Below are 21,769 nucleotides of genomic sequence, written 5' to 3' on the forward strand. Positions count from 1 at the left end.
CCTCCTCCGGCCCGCAGCGCCGCCGCCGCCTCCCCGCCTTTGGCGCCGCCTCCCCGGCTGCTTCCTTCCCGCCTGGCCGGCGCGATGGCGAGCTTGACCCCGCAGGTGCACTGGGCGCAGCGGCATCCCGAGCTCTACCTGCGCGTGGAGCTGAGCGACGTGCAGGTGACCCTGGGGAGGGGAAGGGGAGGGAGGGGGGCTGCCCCCGAGTGGGAGATTTTTTTGGGGGGGGGCTTGGCTAGACCCGCCATCCGAAACAGCCTCGCCTGCCCCTCCCCTCAAATGCGCCCCGTGGGAAAAGCACGCGTGGGGAGGGGGCCGGAGGGAGGGGGACCCCCATTTGGTACCCTGCATGCATCAGCCCCTACCCCACCCCTTCCAATGCATGCCAAGCCCTGGGGCTGGCACTGCCCTGCAGCTTCCTGGGTGGGAGGGGGTGCTGTGGGCAAGGACGGTGGTGGGCTTTGCATGGATGGCATCCCCCGCAGGGCAGGTGGGGCATTGATGATGCCTTTGGGCGCCCTGGACCTGACTACGCTTCCTGGGGGGTGGGCTGGGAATGAAAGAGAAGCGGGGAATGGGGGAGGATGTACCTTTTGCCCCCAGGGTCTTTCTAGGGGTCCGTGCAGGAGCCTCCTAGGCTTCAGTGGGGCCTGCTTAGGTTTGGCTAGAAAAGGGGAGGGGGAGAGAAATGCCCAAAAAGGAGAAGGGGAAGATGGGGGAAACCATATGCATGCAGGACGGTAAGTGAGGATCCCCTCCTCTTTGGGTCACACTTATTTGATGAGCCTTGCAAAGATCCTGGCAAGCGGGATCTGGAAGGGAGCAAAGCTACCCCTACCCTTGATTCAGAGGTTTTTGCAGAGGAGGGGAAGCCGCCAGGGCAGACGGCTGAAACGCCTCCCTTCCACTCTTTCTTTTAATGTACTTTAAAAAAAAACACCTACGTATGTGGGAATCCAAAACGCATGGAAAATTGCTCCCACGTTTTCCTGTAAGATCCGGCCTTGTAGCTATGAAAGGATTTGTTGCTTTCTTGTCCCAAATAGCCTGAAAGAGGCTGCAAAGGAGAATGCCAGCCAGAGAAGAATAAAATTATTAGAGATCCTTCATGCTCTCTGAGCTTGATTGTTTTCTTGAAGACGTTTCATGACCCAAACTAGGTAACATCATCAGTGCTGGCAAGGAGTGTGGTTTGCTGTCTGTTTATCTTCTGGTGCCTTGCCTGTTCAGTGTTGGTGGGGTCTTTAGAAGCCCTTTGGTTGGGCTGTTTACTGTTGCCTTTTTGGCAGTTTCTTGATTGGGATATTGTTTATGGGATTGTTGGACTGATGTTGACCTTGGAATTAACATCACTCCTTACTAGCACTGATGATGTTACCTTGTTTGGGTCGTGAAACGTCTGCAAGAAAACAAGCAACTTCAAGAGAGCACCAAGGACAGCTCAGGGTTTCTTCTTCTTCCTCTTCCTCCTCCTCCTCCTCCTCTTCTTCTTCTTCTTCTTCTTCTTCTTCTTCTTCTTCTTCTTCTTCTTCTTCTTCTTCTTCTTCTTCCTCCTCCTCCTCCTCCTCCTCCTCCTCCTCCTCCTCCTCCTCCTCTTCCTCTTCATATCTTCCCCTCCTCCCTCCTCCTACTCCTCTCCACAACTCCTCACTCCCTTTTGCACTGAAGATGTTACCTTGTTGGATAATGAAATGTCTGGAAGAAAACAAGCAAGCTCAGAGAGCATCAAAGACACATCAGTCTCCACCACCACCACCTCCTCCTCCTCCTCCTCCTCCTCCTCCTCCTCCTCTTCCTCCTCCTCCTGTAATTGAAAGGTAAGTAACCATCTTTATTCCTTTTTTCCCCAGGATCCTGAAATTACTATTACGGACAATGTGCTCCATTTTAAAGGTAAACCAATTTCCTCTATTTCCTCATAGAAAAATATCTTTCAGAGAAAAAAAGCATTTCAATTTATAAAATGACAAGTATAAAGGCGTTATAAATTATACCGATACATTATAAAGAAACCGTCAGGAGTAATAATTTCCAGGGAGTTCGTCACGCTACAAGCCCAGATCCTTTCAAGGTAAAATTAGCGTTTCCAAAACCACTCAAGGATTCATTTTGACAATTTAAGATTCTTGGGATTTTAAGATTGCATTTCTAGGGAGAGATAAACAAACTGCCTACAAATTTATTGATCCTGATTTAATTCTCGCACTTCCCTCAAAGATTATCTTGTTCTGGGTTGCTATTTCACTGAATCCGGATGCATAAAATATGTCCCCTGATGCAGGGGTCTCCAACCTTGGCAACTTTAAGCCTGGCAAACTTCAACTCCCAGAATTCCCCAGCCAGCAAAGCTTTCTGGGAATTGAAGTCCGCTAGGCTTAAAGTTGCCAAGGTTGGAGACCCCTGCCCTGATCCGTGTATGATAATTTATGCAACACAATGGATGTGTTCCCCAAGGAAACTGGCATAATGTAAATAGTCATAGACTTAACAACCTCAATGGAGGCCAAAATGTCTGTTGCAAGGTGAGACAGTTCTTAAGTGAATTTTGCCCCGTTTTACAATCTTTCTTGTCACCGTTGTTACAAGAATCACCGCAATTGCAATTGTTAACTTAGTAACATGGTTGTTAAGTCTTTCCCGTTGACTTTTTCTTGTCAAAGGCTCTCAAAAGGGGATCACATGACAGTTGGCAAGCGTCCGAATTTTGACCCTGTGACCATAGGATGCTGCATAAAAATCGGTCATGAGTCCCTGTTTTCAGTACCGTTGTAACGATGAATCATCGTAAATTGAGGAATACCTGTTATTGGAATCACCGAACAAACAATGTATTATTCCCAACATCCTTGTTCCGGATTTTTCAAGCAGATGCCGTCTATGGCCTCATTTAAATAAGATCGTAAAATTTTCATACCTGGCCTGTTTTTTTTTGATCAGCGTTAAGATAACCGTAACTCCTTTTGATGTTGGATTTTAAGAACAGGAGGAGCTCACTTTCATCTGGGACTGTTATGTAAATGTTTATTTGCTGTGGGAAAAAAGTGCCTTTGAATTCTTTTGCAAAACCTGCCCTCCCGCATTTCACAGAGGCCCTTGTGCTGTCGAAGGAAAGCTTTTGAAAGTATTGAAAGAAAGAAAAAAGAACCATTTGACTTTGTAGAATTTGAAATCTGAAATGGTTTGGGGGTCTCCTGCTTGAGCAAGGGGCTGGACTAGAAGACCTCCAGGGTCCCTTCCAACTCTATTCTGATTGATTGATCACTGGAGGTTTTGACGACGAGGCTGGACAGCCACCCACCCTTTCCCCCCCCCAAATAAGACCTCCCTGGATAATAAGCCCAATCGGGCTTTTGAGTGCATGCGCTAAAATAAACCCTCCCCTGAAAATAAGCCCTCCCCAAAAATATTGCAATGCAGCAGCAGCCATGCGGTGACCACACTCACCGCCTCCTGCACCTCAAAAATAATAAGATATCCCAAAAAATAAGGCCAAGCGCTCATTTTAGGGGTCAAAAGAACTTGACCCTGTCTTATTTTCAGGGAAATACAGTATTTGAAATGTTACAAGGTCTCCAGCTTGAGCAAGGGTTGGACTAGAAGACCTCCAAGGTCCCTTCCAGTTCTATTCTGATTGATTGATTGGAATGGTACGGGGTCTCCTACTTGAGCAGGGGTTGGACTAGAAGACCTCCAAAGTCCCTTCTAGCTCTATTCTGATTGATTGTTTAATTGATTGATCCGCTTTCTGTCTTGTGTCTATATTCGTGCCAGGGCTCAAGCCTGAATGATTAACAATTATTTCCCAAAACAATCTCAAAATTATGCTTTTTTCTCCGAGTTCCTCCTCCTCTCTGTGCTGCTGTTCCGCCACCCACTTTTTCAAGAGAAATGTGACATTTTGACATTTAATTTGGAAAGCCTCCTTAGAAACTTCCTCCTTAGAAACTGCCTCAAACTGTCTCATTAGAGAAGGATCCGATTCTCTACAGTTATACAATTGCTTTTCTAGAATTGGTAAAAATAGGATGTATATTTTTGGTTTTCTAGCCCAGGGCCATGGAGCCAAAGGAGACAATATTTACACATTCCAGATTGAGTTCCTGGAACCAGTAAATCCTCAGGTAAGAGTTCAGTACTTGTTGTCTAATAAAAACAAATATCAGTATTTGAAAAGGTGCCCATGATTTTATTTTGGGATTGTCAGAGCACAGTTAAATAAATTCAGTTACTTTTCAATTGTACAGGTAGTCCTCACAACTTCTGTTGCTGACCGAGACAATATGTTAAAGTGAATTTTGCTCCATTTTACAACCTATCTTAATAAGGTTTTACAACCTTTCAATTGATAAGTGAATCACTGCATTTCTTAAGTTAGTCACCCGGTCGTTAAGTGAATCTGGCTTCCCCATTGACTTTGCTGGTCAAAAGGGCGCAAAAAGGGATCATATCAGTGGTGGGTTCCGGATCCTGTTGCAACCAGTATGGGTAGTGCAGGGTATTGCAACCGTCATAAATATGAGTCAGTTGTCAAGTATCTGAATGCAAATCATATGGCCATGGGGATGCTACAGTGGTGCTAAGGTTGGGAAATGGTCATAAATCACTTTTTTCAGTGACTTTGTAACTTCCAGGGTCACTTATTGAGCTGTTGTAACTCGAGGACTTCCGGCATGTCACTTGATTTCTATAGACCTATAAATGCATCTCTCCGGCTCAACTCACAAGGTCAAGTTCACACATCAAGAGTGGTTTTTTTGGAGATCCCCAAAAGCATGAAAGCAGAAAACGCTAAGCCAGCCTTTTGCCCCTTGTCCTACATAAATACACCTTGTGTTAATGCTAAGCAGGCTGAATGAATGAAGTCGATTGGTTTTTAACTCGCCAAATTAAACAATAGCAGGAGGACAATTACGTATTAGCACAGAGTGTGCCCAGAACGAACTTCAACCTCTTTGATCTGATACAGCGTGCAAAGTATCAGCCAGTTCATTGTTACTCAACCTGAGCAACGTTAAGATGTGTGGACTTCAACTCCCAGAATGTCTTAGCCAGCCTGCATTCTGGGAGTTGAAGTCCACCCATCTTAAATGTTGCCGAAGTTAATAAACACTAAGTTATTTAATACAAGCAAATCATTTAAAAAGCAGCAATAACTAAATTCAGTAATGCATAGCACCGTTCCTGATGGACTTGTAGGAAGGTAACATTTTGCATCTGCCTTTTTGGGAAAAAAATATATTTCTGCGTATTTCAGGGTCTCCAACCTTGGCCACTTGAAGACTTGTGAACTTCCAACTCTTAGAATTCTTCAGCCAGCATGTGTTTGTGGCCCACCAGCAGAGCTGGCAGCAGATTCAGACAGTGAGGAGGTTGGAGAGGAACATGGGCCAGTCCTGGAGTCTGGGGAAGGCTCTGATGAGGGCTCTGTGTCAGAGGCAGAGAGGAGGCCAGGGTCGTCTGGCAGTTATCAGCTGTCTTCAGAGTCAGACATCAGTGAGGCAGACGAAGAGCTGGAGCTTGTTCCCAATGTGTGCATGACGAAGGGAACAGCTAAAGAACAGGGGTTGATTTGGAAGTAAGGCCACAGGTGGATGATGAATGGCCCCTCCCAGAGGGAATAAAAGAGGAGTGAAAGGGGAGTGGAGTTTGCAGGAGACAATAAGTTCATTCCTACATTCTTGCCAAGTATTGCAACATCTGAAAGATATTGGCCTGGCCACTCTCCAAGCCTGATAAAGGTTGGTAATTAACTATCCTGAAAGATGGTGGGAGAGGAAAGACTTTGCTGGAGAGGAATTCACTGTCAATTAAATAAAAGGGGTTTATTGGGACGAGAACTCGGCTTTGTGCTGCTGGGGAAGCCTAGGTCAGAACAGCATGACTGGCTGAGGAATTCTGGGAGTTGAAGTCCACCCATCTTAAAGAGGCCAAGGTTGGAAACCCCTGTGTAATAGAACGTTGCAGCAAGAGTCTTTATCAAACATCACATCTCCTCTGCAAAGCCCAACTGGTTTTTCCAGGGATCTTATGCCTGTAGAACTGGATCTAGGTTTTATTTCAGAAGCTTTGGTTCTTTGCGGACAAGCCAGGTGGACACATAACAACCACAATTGCATTGGAAGGCGTGGAGATCCAGCCGCCCTGCAGATAGAATTGGCTTCCCTGAATTGCTCAATCATATTTGCACCCAGACTAGAAATTCTGGTCATTCCAGCCTCTCGTGAATGTGGCTTATGAAGTTTGCCCACTGAGTAAATCCATTTCAGACCCAGCAAATTGTAGGCAGGATTGTGTGGTCAGCAATAAGGGCAGGAGGCTCATAGAGTACATGGCGAGATTATTAGGTGTGCAGAGGTGGAAAGATTTGGCACCACCCACTACGCAGAGTGAAGTTGGCAGGTTTTGCTGCAATGAATAAATGGGCTTTTTATTAGGAAAAAAGGCAGTATCTACAGTTATTGGTGACTGGAAACTCCTTAAAGACCTTTTGCATGAAAATGTCAAAAAAATAATAATTATGATTTATGGTTTTGAGGATCAGATAGGATGCAGAAAGAAGAGTAAGTTAATGGAGAGAGAGAGATTAAAAGATATTTGAATTTATTATAGCTGTGAAGACTATTGGAAGCCACTTTGCTGTATCTTTTTCCCCCCTGTTTTTCTTCAACATTTTCTTCCATTTCTTGCTTTTTCTGTGATTTCTTTTTCTTTTTTCTTCCTTTATATTACTTTGTACAGATAGTCCTCAACTTATGACTCCAAATGAGCCAACAATTTCTGTTGTGAGATTATTCTATTCTACTCTACTCTACATTTCTATTTCTTCTATTTTTCTATCTCTATTTCTATTTTTCTAACTGTCTGGAGTGAAATTTAAGAATCCTGGGAAATACGGGCCAATGATTGGCTCAATTAGAAATGAACACAAGGCAAACCCAATTGTAATAAATAAAATTTACAAAATCAGGAAAAAGCCTGATCAGGCACACTTTTGGTAATTGTACCACCTTTAAATTCAACTGACCAGTCACCAAAACAGCGACTTGTTGGTGTGTGTGTGTGTGTACACAACCCATCCGACACAGAATAACCTTGCTTCTGGAGAAGCTGTTTCTTTTCCTGACCTCAGTCTCATGAGGAACTAACTTGTTCCTGGGTAAAACCAGAATGCTTTATAGATCTTGATTTGAAAGTTATTTCTGGATCATGCAGCAGCCTTCCAGAGCTGGTGTCTTCCCAGGGTCCATGATGGCATGTGTGCCATCGCCAGCTGCTCTTCCAGGTTCCATTGCGCACATGTGCACCAGCCAGCTGCTCTTTTTCATGTTCCGGCATAAGCATGTGCGCGGCCAGCTGGTCTTTTTGTGAAGACTAGCTGGCCATCTTCCATGCACATGCCAGAACCCAACAGAGAGCAACTGGCCAGTGCACATGTACATCGGACCAGTTGTATGGCACACATGCGCACAACGGAACCCGGAAGAGCAGCTGGTGATGGTGTACGTTCCCACAGAGAGGACTGTGTGCCGTAGTTTTGCCATCACAGTTCTAGAGAGTTCCTTGCAATCAATAATATATCAGTTTCATGCTGGAGGCTAAAACATACAATGAACAGTTGCAGGAACTGGGCCTGGCTAGTCTAGGGAAGAGAAGGACCAGGGGAGACAGGATAGCAGTGTTCAAATATTTGAGGGGCTGCCAAAGAGAGGAGAGAGTCAAACTATTTTTCAAAGCACCTGAAGGCCAGAGAAGGAATAAATGGATCGAAACTGACCAAGGAGAGATTCAACCTGGAAATAAGGAGAAATTTTCTGACAGTGAGAACAATCAACCAATGGAACAGAAGTTGCCTTCAGAAGTTGTGGGAACTTCATCACTGGAGGCTTTCGAGAAGAGATTGGACTGCCATCTGTCAAATATGGTGTAGGGTCTCCTGCTTGGGGGTTGGACTAGATGACCTACAAGGTCCCTTCCAAGTCTGTTAATCTAAATCTATTTAAGATGATCAAAAGGCCTGGAGATTAAAACATACGAACAATTTCAGGAACTGGGCATGACTAGTGTAGGGAAGAGAAGGACCAGGGGAGGCAGGAGAGCAGTCTTCCAATATTTGAGGGGCTGCCACAGAGAGGAGGGAGTGAAGCTATTCTCCAAAGCACCCGAAGGCCAGGTAAGAAATAATGGATAGAAACTGAACAAGAAGAGATTCAACCTGGAAATAAGGAGGAATATTCTGACAGAACAATAAAGGGTAGATATTAATGCCTATTTTTTTTTTCTATCATGCATTCTCACCGAAGCCCCTTTTCCTTAAACGAGGGTTTGTTTTCTCCCCCCTCCTCCTCTTTCAGCCGGTGTGCAAAGTGACCCAGAGGCAGCTGAATATCACGGTGAAGAAGAAGGAGAGCCACTGGTGGGAGAGACTGACCAAGCAGGAGAAACGGCCGCTGTTCCTCGCTCCAGATTTTGACCGATGGCTGGACGAATCGGATGCCGAGTTGGAACTGAAGGCCAAGGTGAGGGCAGGTGGCTGACATGGCTGTATTGGTAAGAACGTTGGGAAGAGAGGACTCCTCTGGTGGACATTAAGCAAAGAGTTTTTCAGCCCAGAGCCCACCTGTTGGGTCTGTCCAAACCAGGGTGAAATCTATCAGTTCGGGCTGGTTCGCCCAAACCAGTAGTAAAAAATACTAAAAAAAAGTAAAAAAATATCCAAAACCTTCGATTGCACGTTGCACAGCCAAAAATGGGTGGGTGGGGGTGGGGGTCCATTTTTGCTCCAAGCAGGCTTCCCTGAGGCCTACTAGACCAAAAACGGGGAGTGCTGAGAAAGAAAGAAGGAAATAGAGAGAGACAGAGAGAGAAAGAAGGGAGAAGGAAAGAGAAAGGGAGGGAGAGAAAAAGGAGAGGAAGGGAAGACTACAATCCTGGCACTAGACGCAGCTTCAGAGAATAATTCAGGGCTGAAAGGGACCTGGAGGTCATCTAGTCCAACCCTGCTCCAGCAAGACATTGTTAAAGTGAATTTCTGTCTTTTGATCCCCCAGTCACATGACTACATAGTCACATGACCACCACCAAGCCACGCCCACAGAACTGGTAGTAAAAAAAATTAGATTTCACCACTGGTCTAAACCCTCCCATCACGTGCTGTAATAAGCATTCTGCAGGTAGTCCTTCACTTACGACCATAATGGAGCATGTCTGTACAGCCGTAAGTCATGATGCTAATAAATGCGGAGTTCTGGGAATTGAAGTCCACGGATCTTAAAAACCGCCATAGTTGGGGAACCCTGTCCTTAAGTGGGGCCCTCTGCCCAGGTATACAAAAAATGCTTTGGATTATGTCTCTTAAGTCTTGCAATTGAAAACCAGTGCAACCATCAGATATAACATGATGAATTTGCCCCCAGGTAACTCTTAGCTGGCATCTGCATTAGATTAAAAAGTAGAATGAAAAAAAAGAAAGAAACCCAACTCTTTCAGAATTAACCCATCTTGTGCAATGCCTGTGGTTCTTGTGTAAGCTCTGGTAAAATTTCACAATTCTGAAATTTCTGGACAAGTTAGTACTCAGTTGAGATGATGCCAAATCACCAAAATCTTGCAAGATTGTTTTTGCTTTTTTGTTTTTAAATGTTTGGCTGACATCCAGGGGAGCTCAGGGCTTGGAAAAACGTTTGTCAACTCTTGTTATCACCTTGTACTTCAATCTTTGGCATTTGGAGAAGTAAATGGGCCTCTCAGCCTCAACCCTGGGACATTTGCCAGTTTCCACTTTATATTGAGCAAAAGTGATCTCTCTCTCTCTCTCTCTCTCTCTCTCTCTCTCTCTCGCTCTCTCTTAGCAGTAGACTTATATACCGCTTCATAGGCCTTTCAGGCCTCTCTAAGCGGTTTACAGAGAGTCAGCATATTGCCCCCAACAATCTGGGTCCTCATTTTACCCACCTCGGAAGGATGGAAGGCTGAGTCAACCCTGAGCCGGTGAGATTTGAACCGCTGACCTGCTGATCTAGCAGTAGCCTGCAGTGCTGCATTTAACCACTGCGCCACCTTGGCTCTCTACAGAAGGACAGATCGTCCTCGGGCTACAACCACAATTAAGGCCCACATTTCTGCTGCTAAGTGAAACATTCAGCTGAGTTTTGCCTCCTTTTATGACCTTCCTTGCCACAATTGTTAAGTGGTCACTGCAGTTGTTCAATTAGTAACACGGTTGTTAAATGAATCTGGCTTCCCCATTGACTTGGCAGAAGGTCACAAAAGGGGATCAGATGACCTCTTGACACGGTCACTATCATAAATACCGTATTTTTCAGAGTATAAGACGCGCCTTTTTCCCCTCTAAAAGAGCGTGGAAATGTTGATGCATCTTATACATCGAATACAACTATTTTTGGCCTCCCGAAGCCTGCAAAGTGCTCCTGGGGGCGTTTTTGCCTTCCCCCACCCCCCAGAAGCACTCTGCAGGCTTCAGCAAGGCTGGGGGAAGGGAGAAATGCCTCCATTTTGGCAAAAAACCTGGAGTGCTCCTGGGGGCCGGGAAGGGCAAAAACCATTTTTTCCTGACTTACCTCTTTGAAACCTTGGTGCATCTTATAGTCCGAAAAATACGGTAGATGTCTGAATTTTGATCACATGACCAAGGAGAGGCTGCAATGGTGGTTAGTGTGAAAGTGGTCACAAATTCCCTTTTTTGAATGCTGTTGGAACCTTCAATGGTCACTAAACAAACAAAGGATTCTTCCACGTGGCTTAAATCAACGGTCTCCAACTTTTACAGCTTTGTGTGGACCGGTGGGGAGCGTGACGGGGGGGGGAAAGAGGATGGTTCCACATGAGGGGTGAGCAGTTACACACAGCTCCATTTGCACCCACTACTCACACAAATGGAGCCTGCGTGAACCCTCGCCCAACCTTTCCACGGGCCAGTTCTGAACAGGCCAGGGCTCGGTACTGGGCTGCAGCCTGTGGATTGTGGGGGCCCTGCCTTAAATCATCTTAACAATGGTCTTGGTCTTAAAAATACCCAACCTACCTCGTTAGGTCAATCAACTCCCTCAGGCCTATTGGCCTAACCAGGTCTTCAGGACCTCTAGAACAGTGTTTCTCAACCTTGGCAACTTGAAGATGTCCGGACTTCAACTCCCAGAATTCCCCAGCCAGCAAATGCTGGCTGGGGAATTCTGGGAGTTGAAGTCCGGACATCTTCAAGTTGCCAAGGTTGAGAAACACTGCTCTAGAAGCTCAACAGGGATAAGGGCAATCTCTCTTCAGGGGGGAGAAAATGCCCTGCTACCTAGGACCCCCCCCCCCCAATGTCTATGGGGATTCTCCATCATCCAGGTCATGGTTGTCCCAAAAGTGTTTTTTTTTTCAGGAGGCAACTGGACTTTCTGTTTTTTTCTTTTGAAGACATTTCGCTTCTTATCCAAGAAGCTTCTCCAGCTCTGACTGAAGGTAGACATCTATCCCCACCATCCAGTCAGAGCTGAAGAAGCTTCCTGGATGAGAAACGAAACATCTTCAAAGAAAAAGCAGACATTCCAGTGGCCTCTTGAAAAGGCACAACCTGGAGGACTGAGAATCTCCCTAGACCCAAAGCAGAGAAGGGTTCTGCCCGATCCCAGCCCTTCCGAGGAAAGAAAAAAGCAACAAGGGAAAGGCAGGGAAGGAGGCCATGCCACTAGAGACCCCGAGGAATAAAGGGGCGCTCCATAACCACTGGCAACTTGAAGATGTGTGGACTTCAACTCCCAGAATTCCCCAGCCAGCATTCTATTACTTTAAACAAAGCTTTGCTGTTTAAGAACAGTTACGACTCAACTGGTACCAGCCACATTAGAAACACTCGACCAACTATTGTTAAAGAAATAATGACATTCTGGGAAGCTGACACATAAGCATCATAGATGGTAATAATCTAAGCCTGGGATGGCGAACCTATGGCACAGGTGCCAGAGGTGGCACGCACAGCATTTTCTATGTGCACGCGCACTGTCTCTGGCTGCTCTTCTGGTATTCATAGGCGCTGGAAAACAGACTGAAAATGGCCCAAAAAACCAGGCCATTTTTGGGGGCCATTTTCTGGGCTGTATTTGGGGCAAAAACAGCCCGAAAAACGGCCTGAAAATAGCCCCAAAATCACCAAAAAACAGGCATGCGTGGGCTGGCCAGCTGGTCTTCGCGTTTCTGGCTCTCCAGTGTGCGCTCACATAAATGCATGTTCCAGTTTGAGCACTCAGTGCCGAAAAGGTTCGCCATCACTGAATTCCAAGCCCTCAATGGTCTCCAACCTTGGCAACTTTAAGCCTGGAAGACTTCAACTCCCAGAATTCTCCAGCCAGCTTTGCTCTGGGAGTTGAAGTCCTCCAGGCTTAAAGTTGCCAAGGTTGGAGACCCCTGACCTAGACGATGGATCATGCCCCCTGCTGGGTTTGGTAAGGCAGGCATATGAAATCATGCATTACATTGCATTTGCCCTGCCGTAAGGCTTTCTGGGACAATAGGGATGCGGTGGCTCAGTGGCTAAGACGCTGAGCTTGTCGATCGAAAGGTCAGCAGTTCAGCGGTTCGAATCCCTAGCGCTGCATAATGGAGTGAGCTCCCGTTACTTGTCCCAGTTTCTGCCAACCTAGCAGTTCAAAAGCATGTAAAAATGTAAGTAGAAAAATAGGAACCACCTTTGGTGGGAAGGTAACAGCGTTCCGTGCCCCTTTGGCGTTTAGTCATGCCGGCCACATGACCATGGAGATGTCTTTGAACTGCGCTGGCTCTTCAGCTTTGAAAAGGAGATGAGCACCGCCCCCTAGAGTCAGGAACGAATAGCACATATGTGCGAGGGGAAGCTTTACCTTTTAAGGCTTTCTGAGTCGTGTGTCCCAATCCATTTGGCATACCAAAGAGCAGCCAGTTATTTACAAATAATGTATCAACCGCGAGATTGAATCCCTTCTGGATGGGAACGTACCAGTTTTCATGCTGTCTCTTTCTCTCTTTCTAACGTCTAGGAAGAAGAGCGGATAAACAAAATCAGTCTCAAGAACAGAATCCCCAAAGACCGTAAGTGTCTCCACTTCGCAGTTGGCCATCCAAAGTTGTCTGCCCTTCATCCTTTGCTAACTTGGTTCTGTAACCCCTTGCAGCTTTCCGACACTTGAAGAGGGGCTATTTGTTCATGTACAACCTCGTGCAGTTCCTGGGATTTTCCTGGATCTTTGTGAATATGACCGTCCGGCTGTTCATGCTGGGGAAAGGCAAGTGGCACAGTTTTGGTTCCCCTCCTTGTCTCCATGCCCAAGAAACTAGAATGGGCTCAAGGGGGAGTTGCCTTACGAGGCCTGTGGTTTGAACTGCACCAGGTCACGTGTTCCAACTTCTGTAGTTGGAGTTTCTGGGAAAGTTCTAACTTCATGTTAGCTGAAATCCATGTTATCTGGATAAGGTTGCGCAAAACATTTGAAACGGGTGCTTCACAACCCATGGAAATTGGTGCCGCAGTGTTATCTTTTGCAAGATGCCTAAAATCGGTCTGAAATCTATTCCTGATTCCTTTGCATTTAGTAGGTCTCCTTCCTTCACACTCCAATTACAGGTAGCTATCTTATGTTTTTGCAGAATCTTTCTCAGATACTTTCCACATGAGTGCGGACATGATGTACTTCTGCCAGACGTTGGCCTTGATGGAGATTGTGAATACCTTGATAGGCCTCATCAAAGCTCCTTTAGCTCCTGTTTGTATCCAGGTAATACTTTTGCAAACCACTTTGGAAAGTGTAAAAACTCATTTTTATGGGGCTGGCTGAAAGTTTAGTTTGTCAGTTTAAGAGATCAACCAATATATCTCTTTAATACTTTCTGTCTTAGAGTAGAAATGGCAAAGGATTGTATACTACATCATTCTGTTGTTAATAATTCTCTTGAGCGAGTCTTGGGCATCTAATGATGTGCAAAGTTTTGTTATCTTGTTGAAGCTGTCCAAAAGCTTCCTGCCTTTGATGCTTCATTAAAGGAAATCAAAGATTAAAATATCAGACTGGAAATCTGGACGGTGTGAGTTCTAGTCCTGCCTTAGGCATGAAACCCAGCTGGGTGACTTTGGGTGAATCACAAAGAGGTAGTGAGTTCTAATCCTGCCTTAGGCAGGAAAGCTGTTGGGTGACTTTGGGCCAATCGCCAAGAGGTGGTAGTTCTAGTTCCATTTTAGGGTGGGTGGATTTCCAGAATTCCTGACAAGCATGGGAAAATTAGGAGGCCCAGGCAGTTCAAATGAATATAAAGATTTATTGTAAACTTATGCTCTCTACAAGAATCTGAACTACTAACAAGAATCTGAACTACTAATGGTCAAAACAAATTGGTGGTAGATAAGAGTGAGTGGAATTTAAAGAGGGCTGGACTTAGTTCTCATGTGGGCACAAAGGGACTCGAGACTGACGACACATTTGATGCTTCTCTCAGCCTGGTCATTTCCTCAGCCAGCACCTATGGAATTCAAGCTCTCAGATTTTCCCAGCTGGTTCACACAAGCTGGCTGAGGAATCAATCAGCACTGTTTCTGATGGGCTTGTAGAAGGGTATCATTTTCCATCTGACTTTTTGGGAAAAAAGTATTTCTGCATATTTGGGAGTCCCAGAAAGAACCCGTGTCTTTTGAAATAGCAGGAGTCTCTAGCCTAAGCCACTTTAAGACTTGTGGACTTCCAACTCTCAGAATTCTTCAGCCAGTATGGCTGGTTAGGAAATTCTGGGAGGCAGTCCACTCAGCTTAACATTGCCAAGGTTCCTGAGCTGGTGTCTTGAATTTATTATTATATTTCTATGCCGCCCTATTTCCAGAAGGGACTCAGGCTTCTCAGCCCATGTTCCCCAGCTAAAATGACTATGGTAACTGACAGTAGTGCCCCAGGTATGGGTAGCTAAGGAAAGTTGTTTCTAGAGCAGAGGTGCCCAACCTTGGAAACTTTGAGACCTGTGGACTTCAATTCCCAGAATTCCTCAGCCAGCCTGACTAAGTCCAAAAGTTTTAAAATTACCAAGGTTGGACACCTTGTTCTATCTAGAGAGTTCCTTGTGGTCAATAATATATCAGTTTCATGCTGGAGGCTAAAACATATGATGAACAGTTGCAGGAACTGGGCATGGCTAGCCTAGTGAAGAGAAGGACCAGGGGAGACATGATAGCAGTCTTCCAATATTTGAGGGGCTGCCACTGAGAGGAAGGGGATCAAGTTGTTTTCCAAGGCACCTGAAGGCCAGACAAGGAATAATGGATGGAAACTGAACAAGGAGAGATTCAACCTGGAAATAAGGAGGAATTTTCTGGCAGTGAGAATAGTCAACCCATTGAACAGAAGTTGCCTTCGGAAGTTGTGGGAGCTTCATCACTGGAGGCTTTCAAGAAAAGACTGGACTGCCATCTGTCAGAAATGGTGTAGGGTCTCCTGCTTGGGTGGGGGGTTGGACTAGATGACCTACAAGGTCCCTTCCAACTCTGTTAATCTGTTATCTGTACCTCCAAGATCCCTTCTAACCCTGTTATTCTCTATACCCTGAAGCCACTTTTGCCATTCTGCTAGTTTTGTCTATGTCTATATCCTATGCTGTATAGTTTTTCTGGGACAGAAGCTGAATGAATTAGCAACACAGGTCTAATTCTCCACCATTCCCACAACAACTTTCCCACCTCCATGATGGGAAAAGGAATATATCTGCTTCCCCAATCTCAAAAATAAGTGGGAATTCCTAGACATTCCAACTTCTGAGGACAGCAGCCTTACGAAAAGCTTGGCTGAATCCCACTGAGGTTTGTTCCTTGTTCGGAGTGTATATTTGAAGCATCTGATCTTGGAAGGGGTAAACCTTCCTCCCACTCCTGACCTCTCTTTCGACCCCTTTCCAGATCTTTGGGAGGAATTTTATACTGTTTGTAGTTCTTGGAAGTGTGGAAGAAATGCAAAGCAAAGCAGTCGTCTTCTTCATCTTCTACATCTGGAGCACGATTGAGATCATCAGGTATTTGGGGCGAACCCCCCCCCCCCCATTCTTCCTGAAATCCTTTGCAGAATTCTTGCCTGTTGCCATCTCTACATTATCGTCTTGGGGTCCCCCAAACCCCTTACAAAACTTTTCTGGGCAACTTTAACTTAACCATTTTATTTTAATTTGCACTTTTAATCTTGATTTTTAAGGCCTGGATAAAATACACAGGGACACGGAGGCTCAGAGGCTAAGATGTTGAGCTTGTCAATCAGAAAGGTCCCCAGTTCAGCGGTTTGAATCCCTAGCACAGTGTAATGGAGTGAGCTCCTGTTACTTGTCCCAGCTTCTGTCAACCTAGCAGTTCAAAAGCACATAAAAAATGCAAGTAGAAAAATAGGATCCACCTTTGGTGGGAAGGTAACAGTGTTCCGTGCACCTTTGGCGTTTAGTCCTGCCGGCCACATGACCACAGAGGCGTCTTTGGACAGTGCTGGCTCTTCGGCTTTGAAATGGAGATGAGCACCGCCCCCTAGAGTCAGGAACGACGAGCACATATGCACGAGGGCAAACTTTACCTTTACTTTATAAAATACACATGAAGTTTACTAAGGAACATCTAACACTTTCAGTGTGCTGGTCAATGAGATATAGGGTGTGGTTGTTGCTACTCCACTCCATTTCCTTGCACCAACCAGGTAAGTGATGAGAGATGACCGATATTTGTGGGTTTCCTTCTAGGTATCCCTACTATTTGCTTTCCAGTATCGACATAGAATGGAAAATTCTTACTTGGCTTCGATACAGCCTATGGATGCCTCTCTACCCACTGGGAATGTTGGCAGAAGGTACGTGGGAGAAATAGGGATGAATAAACTGCTCTGGTGAGACATTTAGTGACCGGAAAAAGTGACTTATTTTCACACTTATGATCAGTGCAGCATTCCCAGGGTCCCACATGATCAAAATTCAGGTGCTTGGCAACTGCCTCATATTTATGACGGTCGCAGTGTCCTGGGGTCACATGATTCCTTTTTGTGACATTCTATCGAGCAAAGTCAATGAGGAAACCAGATTCACTTAACAACCGGCTCACTAACTTATCCACTGCACTGATTCGCTTAACAACTGTGGCAAGACATTTCACGTAAAATGGGGCAAAACTCACTTAACATGTTTCACTTGACAACAGAAATTTTGGTTGTAAGTCGAGGACTATTTGTATTATTCCTCTCTCTCTCTCTCTCTCTCTCTCTCTCTCTCTCTCTGTCTCTGTCTCTCTCTCTCCTGAAATACAAGTGCAGGTGGTCCTTGCTTTACAAACATTCATTAAGCAGCCATTCAAAGTTACAACAGCAATGAAAAAAGGGACTTACAATGGTTGCAGCATCCTCAAGGTCTCATGATGAGAATTCAGGCAGCTGGTATTTAAGATGGTTTGAGCATCCCAGGTTTTACTTTATTGTTGTTTGCAACTTTCCCGGCTGGCTTCCAACAAGCCCAGTCAAAGGAGGAAATCGGATTCACTTAACAACTGCAGTGATTCATTTAGCCTTGGCAAGAAAGGTCATAACATCAGTCATGGTTCACTTAACAGGCAACTTGATTAGCAGTGGAAATTCTGGTCCCAGTCGTAATCATAAGTTAAGAACTAGCTGTAGCTTGTGGAGAGGTTGGCTTGGCAGCCCCTGCCCTGCCTTCGAAGCTCAAAACAGCTGGGTTGATGGGTGGGAGACCACTCAAAAATCCCACAGGGTTTGACCGAACTTGGGAAGTTCCATTTGAAACTTTGAAATCATGAAGGAAGTCTTGACTTGGCAGCCCCTGGTCTGCCTTGTTTGGGCTCTGAAGGCTGGGATGATGGACCCTCAGAGCGGGAGACCACTCAGAAATCCCAGGGTGAGCAGTTAGCCCAAACTGGAAGGTTGCATTTGAGTTGGCCTTATCTGAGGCAGCTTTCTCTGGAGGGTGTATGTTGACTTTGCAGCATCTATTCCTCCTTGTCAAGCCTCCGAAGCTTAGCTCGGCTTCTACCGTTGTTCTTTGCTCTTCGCCAAAGGGCCTTTTAACTCTTTCCTTTCTGCTTTTAGCTGTCGCCGTGATCCAGGCCATTCCTATCTTCAACAGCACCGGAAAACTCAGCTTCACCCTCAATTATCCGCTGAAAGTCACCGTCCCGTTTTCCGTCTTTCTGCAGCTCCATCTCATCTTGTTATTCTTAGGTGAGTTTTCAATGGGCAAAGGGGTATCCTCTATACCAGGGCAGTCAAACGCAAGTGCCGCGAGCCGAGTCCGGCCCGCAGGGTGCTTAAATCTGGCCCTGGAAATATCAAGGGACTGGGTCACAGCGCCTCCGCCTCTGACCTGATTCGCGGTGAGACGATCGTAAGCCATCTTGTATTCTCTATCAAAAGCATCTGGAGGGAGAGGAAGAAAATATCTATAGCGCAGGATTATGCAGGCAGGGAGCAGACAGAGTAGGTAGGTAGGTAGATAGATAGGATAGACAGAAGATAGACAAGGGAGATAGAACAGGTAGACAGATAGTATTGTGGCCGCCAGCAGAGCTGGCAACTGATTCAGACAGTGAGGAGGTTGGGGAGGAAAATGGGCCAGTCCTGGAGTCTGGGGAAGGCTCTGATGAGGGCTCGGTGTCGGAGGCAGAGAGGGGGCCAGGGCCATCTGACAGTTATCAGCTGCCTTCAGAGTCAGACATCAGTGAGGCAGAAGAACAGCTGGAGCCTGTTCCCAGTGTGCGCATGCGCAGAGTGGCCAGACAAGAAGGGAACAGCTGAGGAACAGGGGTTGACTTGGGAGTAAGGCCACAGGTGGAGGATGAATGGCACCTCCCAGAGGAAATAAAAGAGGAGTGAAAGGGGAGCGGAGTTTGCAGGAGACAATTAGTTCCCTTCATTGGTTCGTGACTCTCCGAGGCTCCTTGCCAAGTTTTGCAGAGATCCGTCCGGCAGGTCTCCAAGCCAAATGAGGCCTGTGACTGTAAATCCTCCCCTGAAAGCCTTTGCTGGATGTCAATGAGCGGAATTCACAGCAAATTAATAAAAAGGGTTTTTTGTCAGGACCAGGAGCTTCCTTCATGCTCTTGGGAAGCCTCGGTCAGAACAGTTTTGGCGGTGAGATCTACACAATTCCCGCCCTCCTTTTCCTGACCTCTGTTGGTCAGGAAGACAACCAAGATGCCAAGCAACCAATGGCCATGCATGGAGCTCATACAAGTATGGGAGATAGAAAATCAGTTGAGGCCATGATGCAGCATGGAAGGAGATTGGCTTGCTCCACTAGTTGTGAACAAGAGGAGTCTCTCTTCTGTGGCAGCTTTGGGGAAATCTGTTATCCTCATTGTCCACTATTTCTCAACCTTGGGGACTTTAAGATGGGTGGACTTCAACTCCCAGAATTCCCCAGCCAGACAGTTTGGGAGTTGAAGTCCACCCATCTTAAAGTCCCCAAGGTTGAGAAATACTGCCAACATGGTTTCTCATGTTAACTGAGGAATTCTGGGAATTGAAGTCCACCCATCTTAAAGTTCCCAAGGTTAAGCAACCCTGCCTGGATGGCTCCTTGGTTTTTATTAGGGAACAAAAACTCATCCTTCCTCCATTTTTCCTTTCAGCACCGTTTATCCTTTTCCGTCACATGTACAAGCAACGCCAGCGACGTCTTGGGCCCAAAAAGAGGAAAATGCACTAATTGGAGTCTCTTTTTTTTCTAATCTTCCTGGAAGATGGGTGCAGGGGGTGGGCTTTGGGCTCTTCCAAACCCTTTTCTTTGCCTGTTAACCCAAAAACCAATTTTGTAGTCGCAATGACACATGTCTTCCTTGCCTGACACCAGAAAATAGAGCCGTCCAGCTAACATTTTCCTTTGCACCTCACTCCCTTCTCGGATAAGCTAAACGGGGTCCATGCTAAAAATCTCTTTCTTATGAAATAGACCCAGACCCTTTAGTGAAAAGAAAGCTGCTTTCCGGGGGGGGGGGAAATAGCATAAAAACTCTGCCGCTCGAGAGATGCAGAAAGAGATTTCCAAAACACCAACTTGAAGAGGATCTAAAGAACCTAGAAACGTAGTTAAGACTGAGCAGTAAGTTTCCTGTGGCTTTAAAAGAACCGAGTGGTTTGTTAGGATCAATTTTACTTTTTTTCCTCATCCAGACAGCAAAATTGACTAAATCTAGAGGGGCAAATTCATTGCCCGCTTCTTCCTAGTGGCGTTCTTGTATTTGATTTTTTATCGTCTGTAAACTTCCTGACGCACAAGTAATAAAATCTCAGACATATTTAAAATGAGAGCAGGCCTCTGCAGGAAAACCCCAGGGAGCAGAGACCTCTTGTAATAAGGACAGGGCTGATTCAAATCCTCGTAGGTTTGAAAATGTTGGCTTCTGGTTTAAGAATACTCACCATGTCAACATGCTGAATCTACAGTACTAGATTCTAGGAAAGGTGCCATTCGGATATTAAGGGAAGATGATGAAGCTGCATCTCTTTGGGTGAGAGTCACTCACGGCAATCTGAAAAGCTTTGGATTTTCAAGGCTATGTGGAGTTTTTGTTGTTTCTCCAATTGGGGAAAATGGGTTTTGGATCCCCCAAGTTCTGGGCTAATTTTCCTTCTCAGCAGCGAGAGCATTTGGTGGTGGCATTTAACATTTTTCACCTCTCTTAATCTTCAGCAGGGTTCCCCCATCCCCCCGGGTACCTGGCAGAGGGGGCTGTTAATGTATTCAGAGTTGGGGAGGTTAACAGTTTACAGTGCAGGCACTTTGTTACGAATCTGTGTTGGCAAGTTTTGGACAAGGCAAATCAAAGGCCTATTTCTAATAATAAATGCTTCTAAAAACACCTTTCTTGTTTCTGCATCTCTGGCTTTGCAGTAGGTAGATCGATATTTAATTATTATATTGCCCGTGTGGGAGAGGTTTCATTCCTTCACCTGGTTGCGTGTGAACATCTGTGCAATTCAAAGACCAGGCTGGCAGAGGCAGTCATCCAGCAGCTTTTCAGCTTAACTTAACCAGTAAACTCCAGGACAGCTTCTGACTTGGATAACCATCTCGGCTGCGTGCACCAAAAGCCACGGAGAGGGGACAATGAGGCTGTTGACACGGTGTGTCCAGCCCAGCAATTGTTACAGGCAGGGGTAGGTTCCAGCAGCCACAACTGCCAGTTTGCTTGTGATAGATGCACGCATGTGCAGTACAATAAAAATTGTTCTGCAGATGCGCAGAACTGACAAACAAGATGGTGATGCCTATGGGGCTGCCCAGAGAACCGGTGGTGCCAGAGCTGACTGCTTGCACGCCAGCAAATATGGCTCCACGTTCCACAGGTTCACCATCACAGAACTAGGTCAATGATGGCTAACCTTTTTGTCATCGCGTGCTGAAAGCACATGCACACTCACTGGCACCCGTAATGCAATGCGCACCAATCCTTCCCATGCACCCTGCCTTTGTCCATACGTGCGTGACCCCTCTGTGCTCCCCGCACTTTTGCACACAACCCCCTCCCCCCCATGACATGCTTTGTGCCTAGGTGGCCTCCCTGCAGCCTCATGGGAGCAAAAACGGACCACAGGGAGGGCCGCACTGTACCTCATGGCCCCGCGCATGCATGCACTTCTCCCACATGTGCCTCGTCACACATACGTGGCAGAGATCTGAAAAACAGCTGGCCAACAGGAGGCAGTGGACCTGAGGTGGGGCGACGGCTCGCGTGTCCACAGAGGGCTCTACATGCCACCTGTGGGACGTGTGCCATAGGTTC

At 46.1% G+C, this 21,769-nt stretch overlaps 1 protein-coding gene across 1 annotated transcript; it reads left to right on the forward strand.

The window, feature by feature from the left end:
- The first annotated feature begins 30 nt into the window (after positions 1–30).
- On the forward strand, positions 31–20,845 carry HACD3 (3-hydroxyacyl-CoA dehydratase 3). The gene is made up of 11 exons (XM_014065185.2): positions 31–165; positions 1,854–1,896; positions 4,051–4,124; positions 8,355–8,519; positions 13,017–13,068; positions 13,152–13,262; positions 13,624–13,751; positions 15,908–16,020; positions 16,726–16,832; positions 18,075–18,206; positions 19,616–20,845. Exons 1-11 carry the CDS (start codon positions 85–87, stop codon positions 19,690–19,692), a joined length of 1,083 nt encoding a protein of 360 aa, XP_013920660.2. The 5' UTR covers positions 31–84; the 3' UTR covers positions 19,693–20,845.
- Positions 20,846–21,769: the final 924 nt, after the last annotated feature.

The sequence above is a fragment of the Thamnophis sirtalis genome, unplaced genomic scaffold (genome assembly GCF_051295495.1).
Source record: "Thamnophis sirtalis isolate CommonGarterSnake01/CBP01778 unplaced genomic scaffold, rThaSir2_p1.2 scaffold_2, whole genome shotgun sequence".
Lineage (NCBI taxonomy): Eukaryota > Metazoa > Chordata > Lepidosauria > Squamata > Natricidae > Thamnophis > Thamnophis sirtalis.

What these genes read in the sequence shown, in the direction of transcription:
- HACD3 (XM_014065185.2), top strand. Translation starts at nt 85, where the DNA reads ATGGCGAGCTTGACCCCGCAGGTGCACTGGGCGCAGCGGCATCCCGAG. An exon ending in CAATGTGCTCCATTTTAAAG is followed by an intron (nt 1,897 to 4,050) that starts GTAAACCAATTT and finishes TTGGTTTTCTAG; the next exon opens with CCCAGGGCCATGGAGCCAAA. An exon ending in GAACAGAATCCCCAAAGACC is followed by an intron (nt 13,069 to 13,151) that starts GTAAGTGTCTCC and finishes AACCCCTTGCAG; the next exon opens with CTTTCCGACACTTGAAGAGG.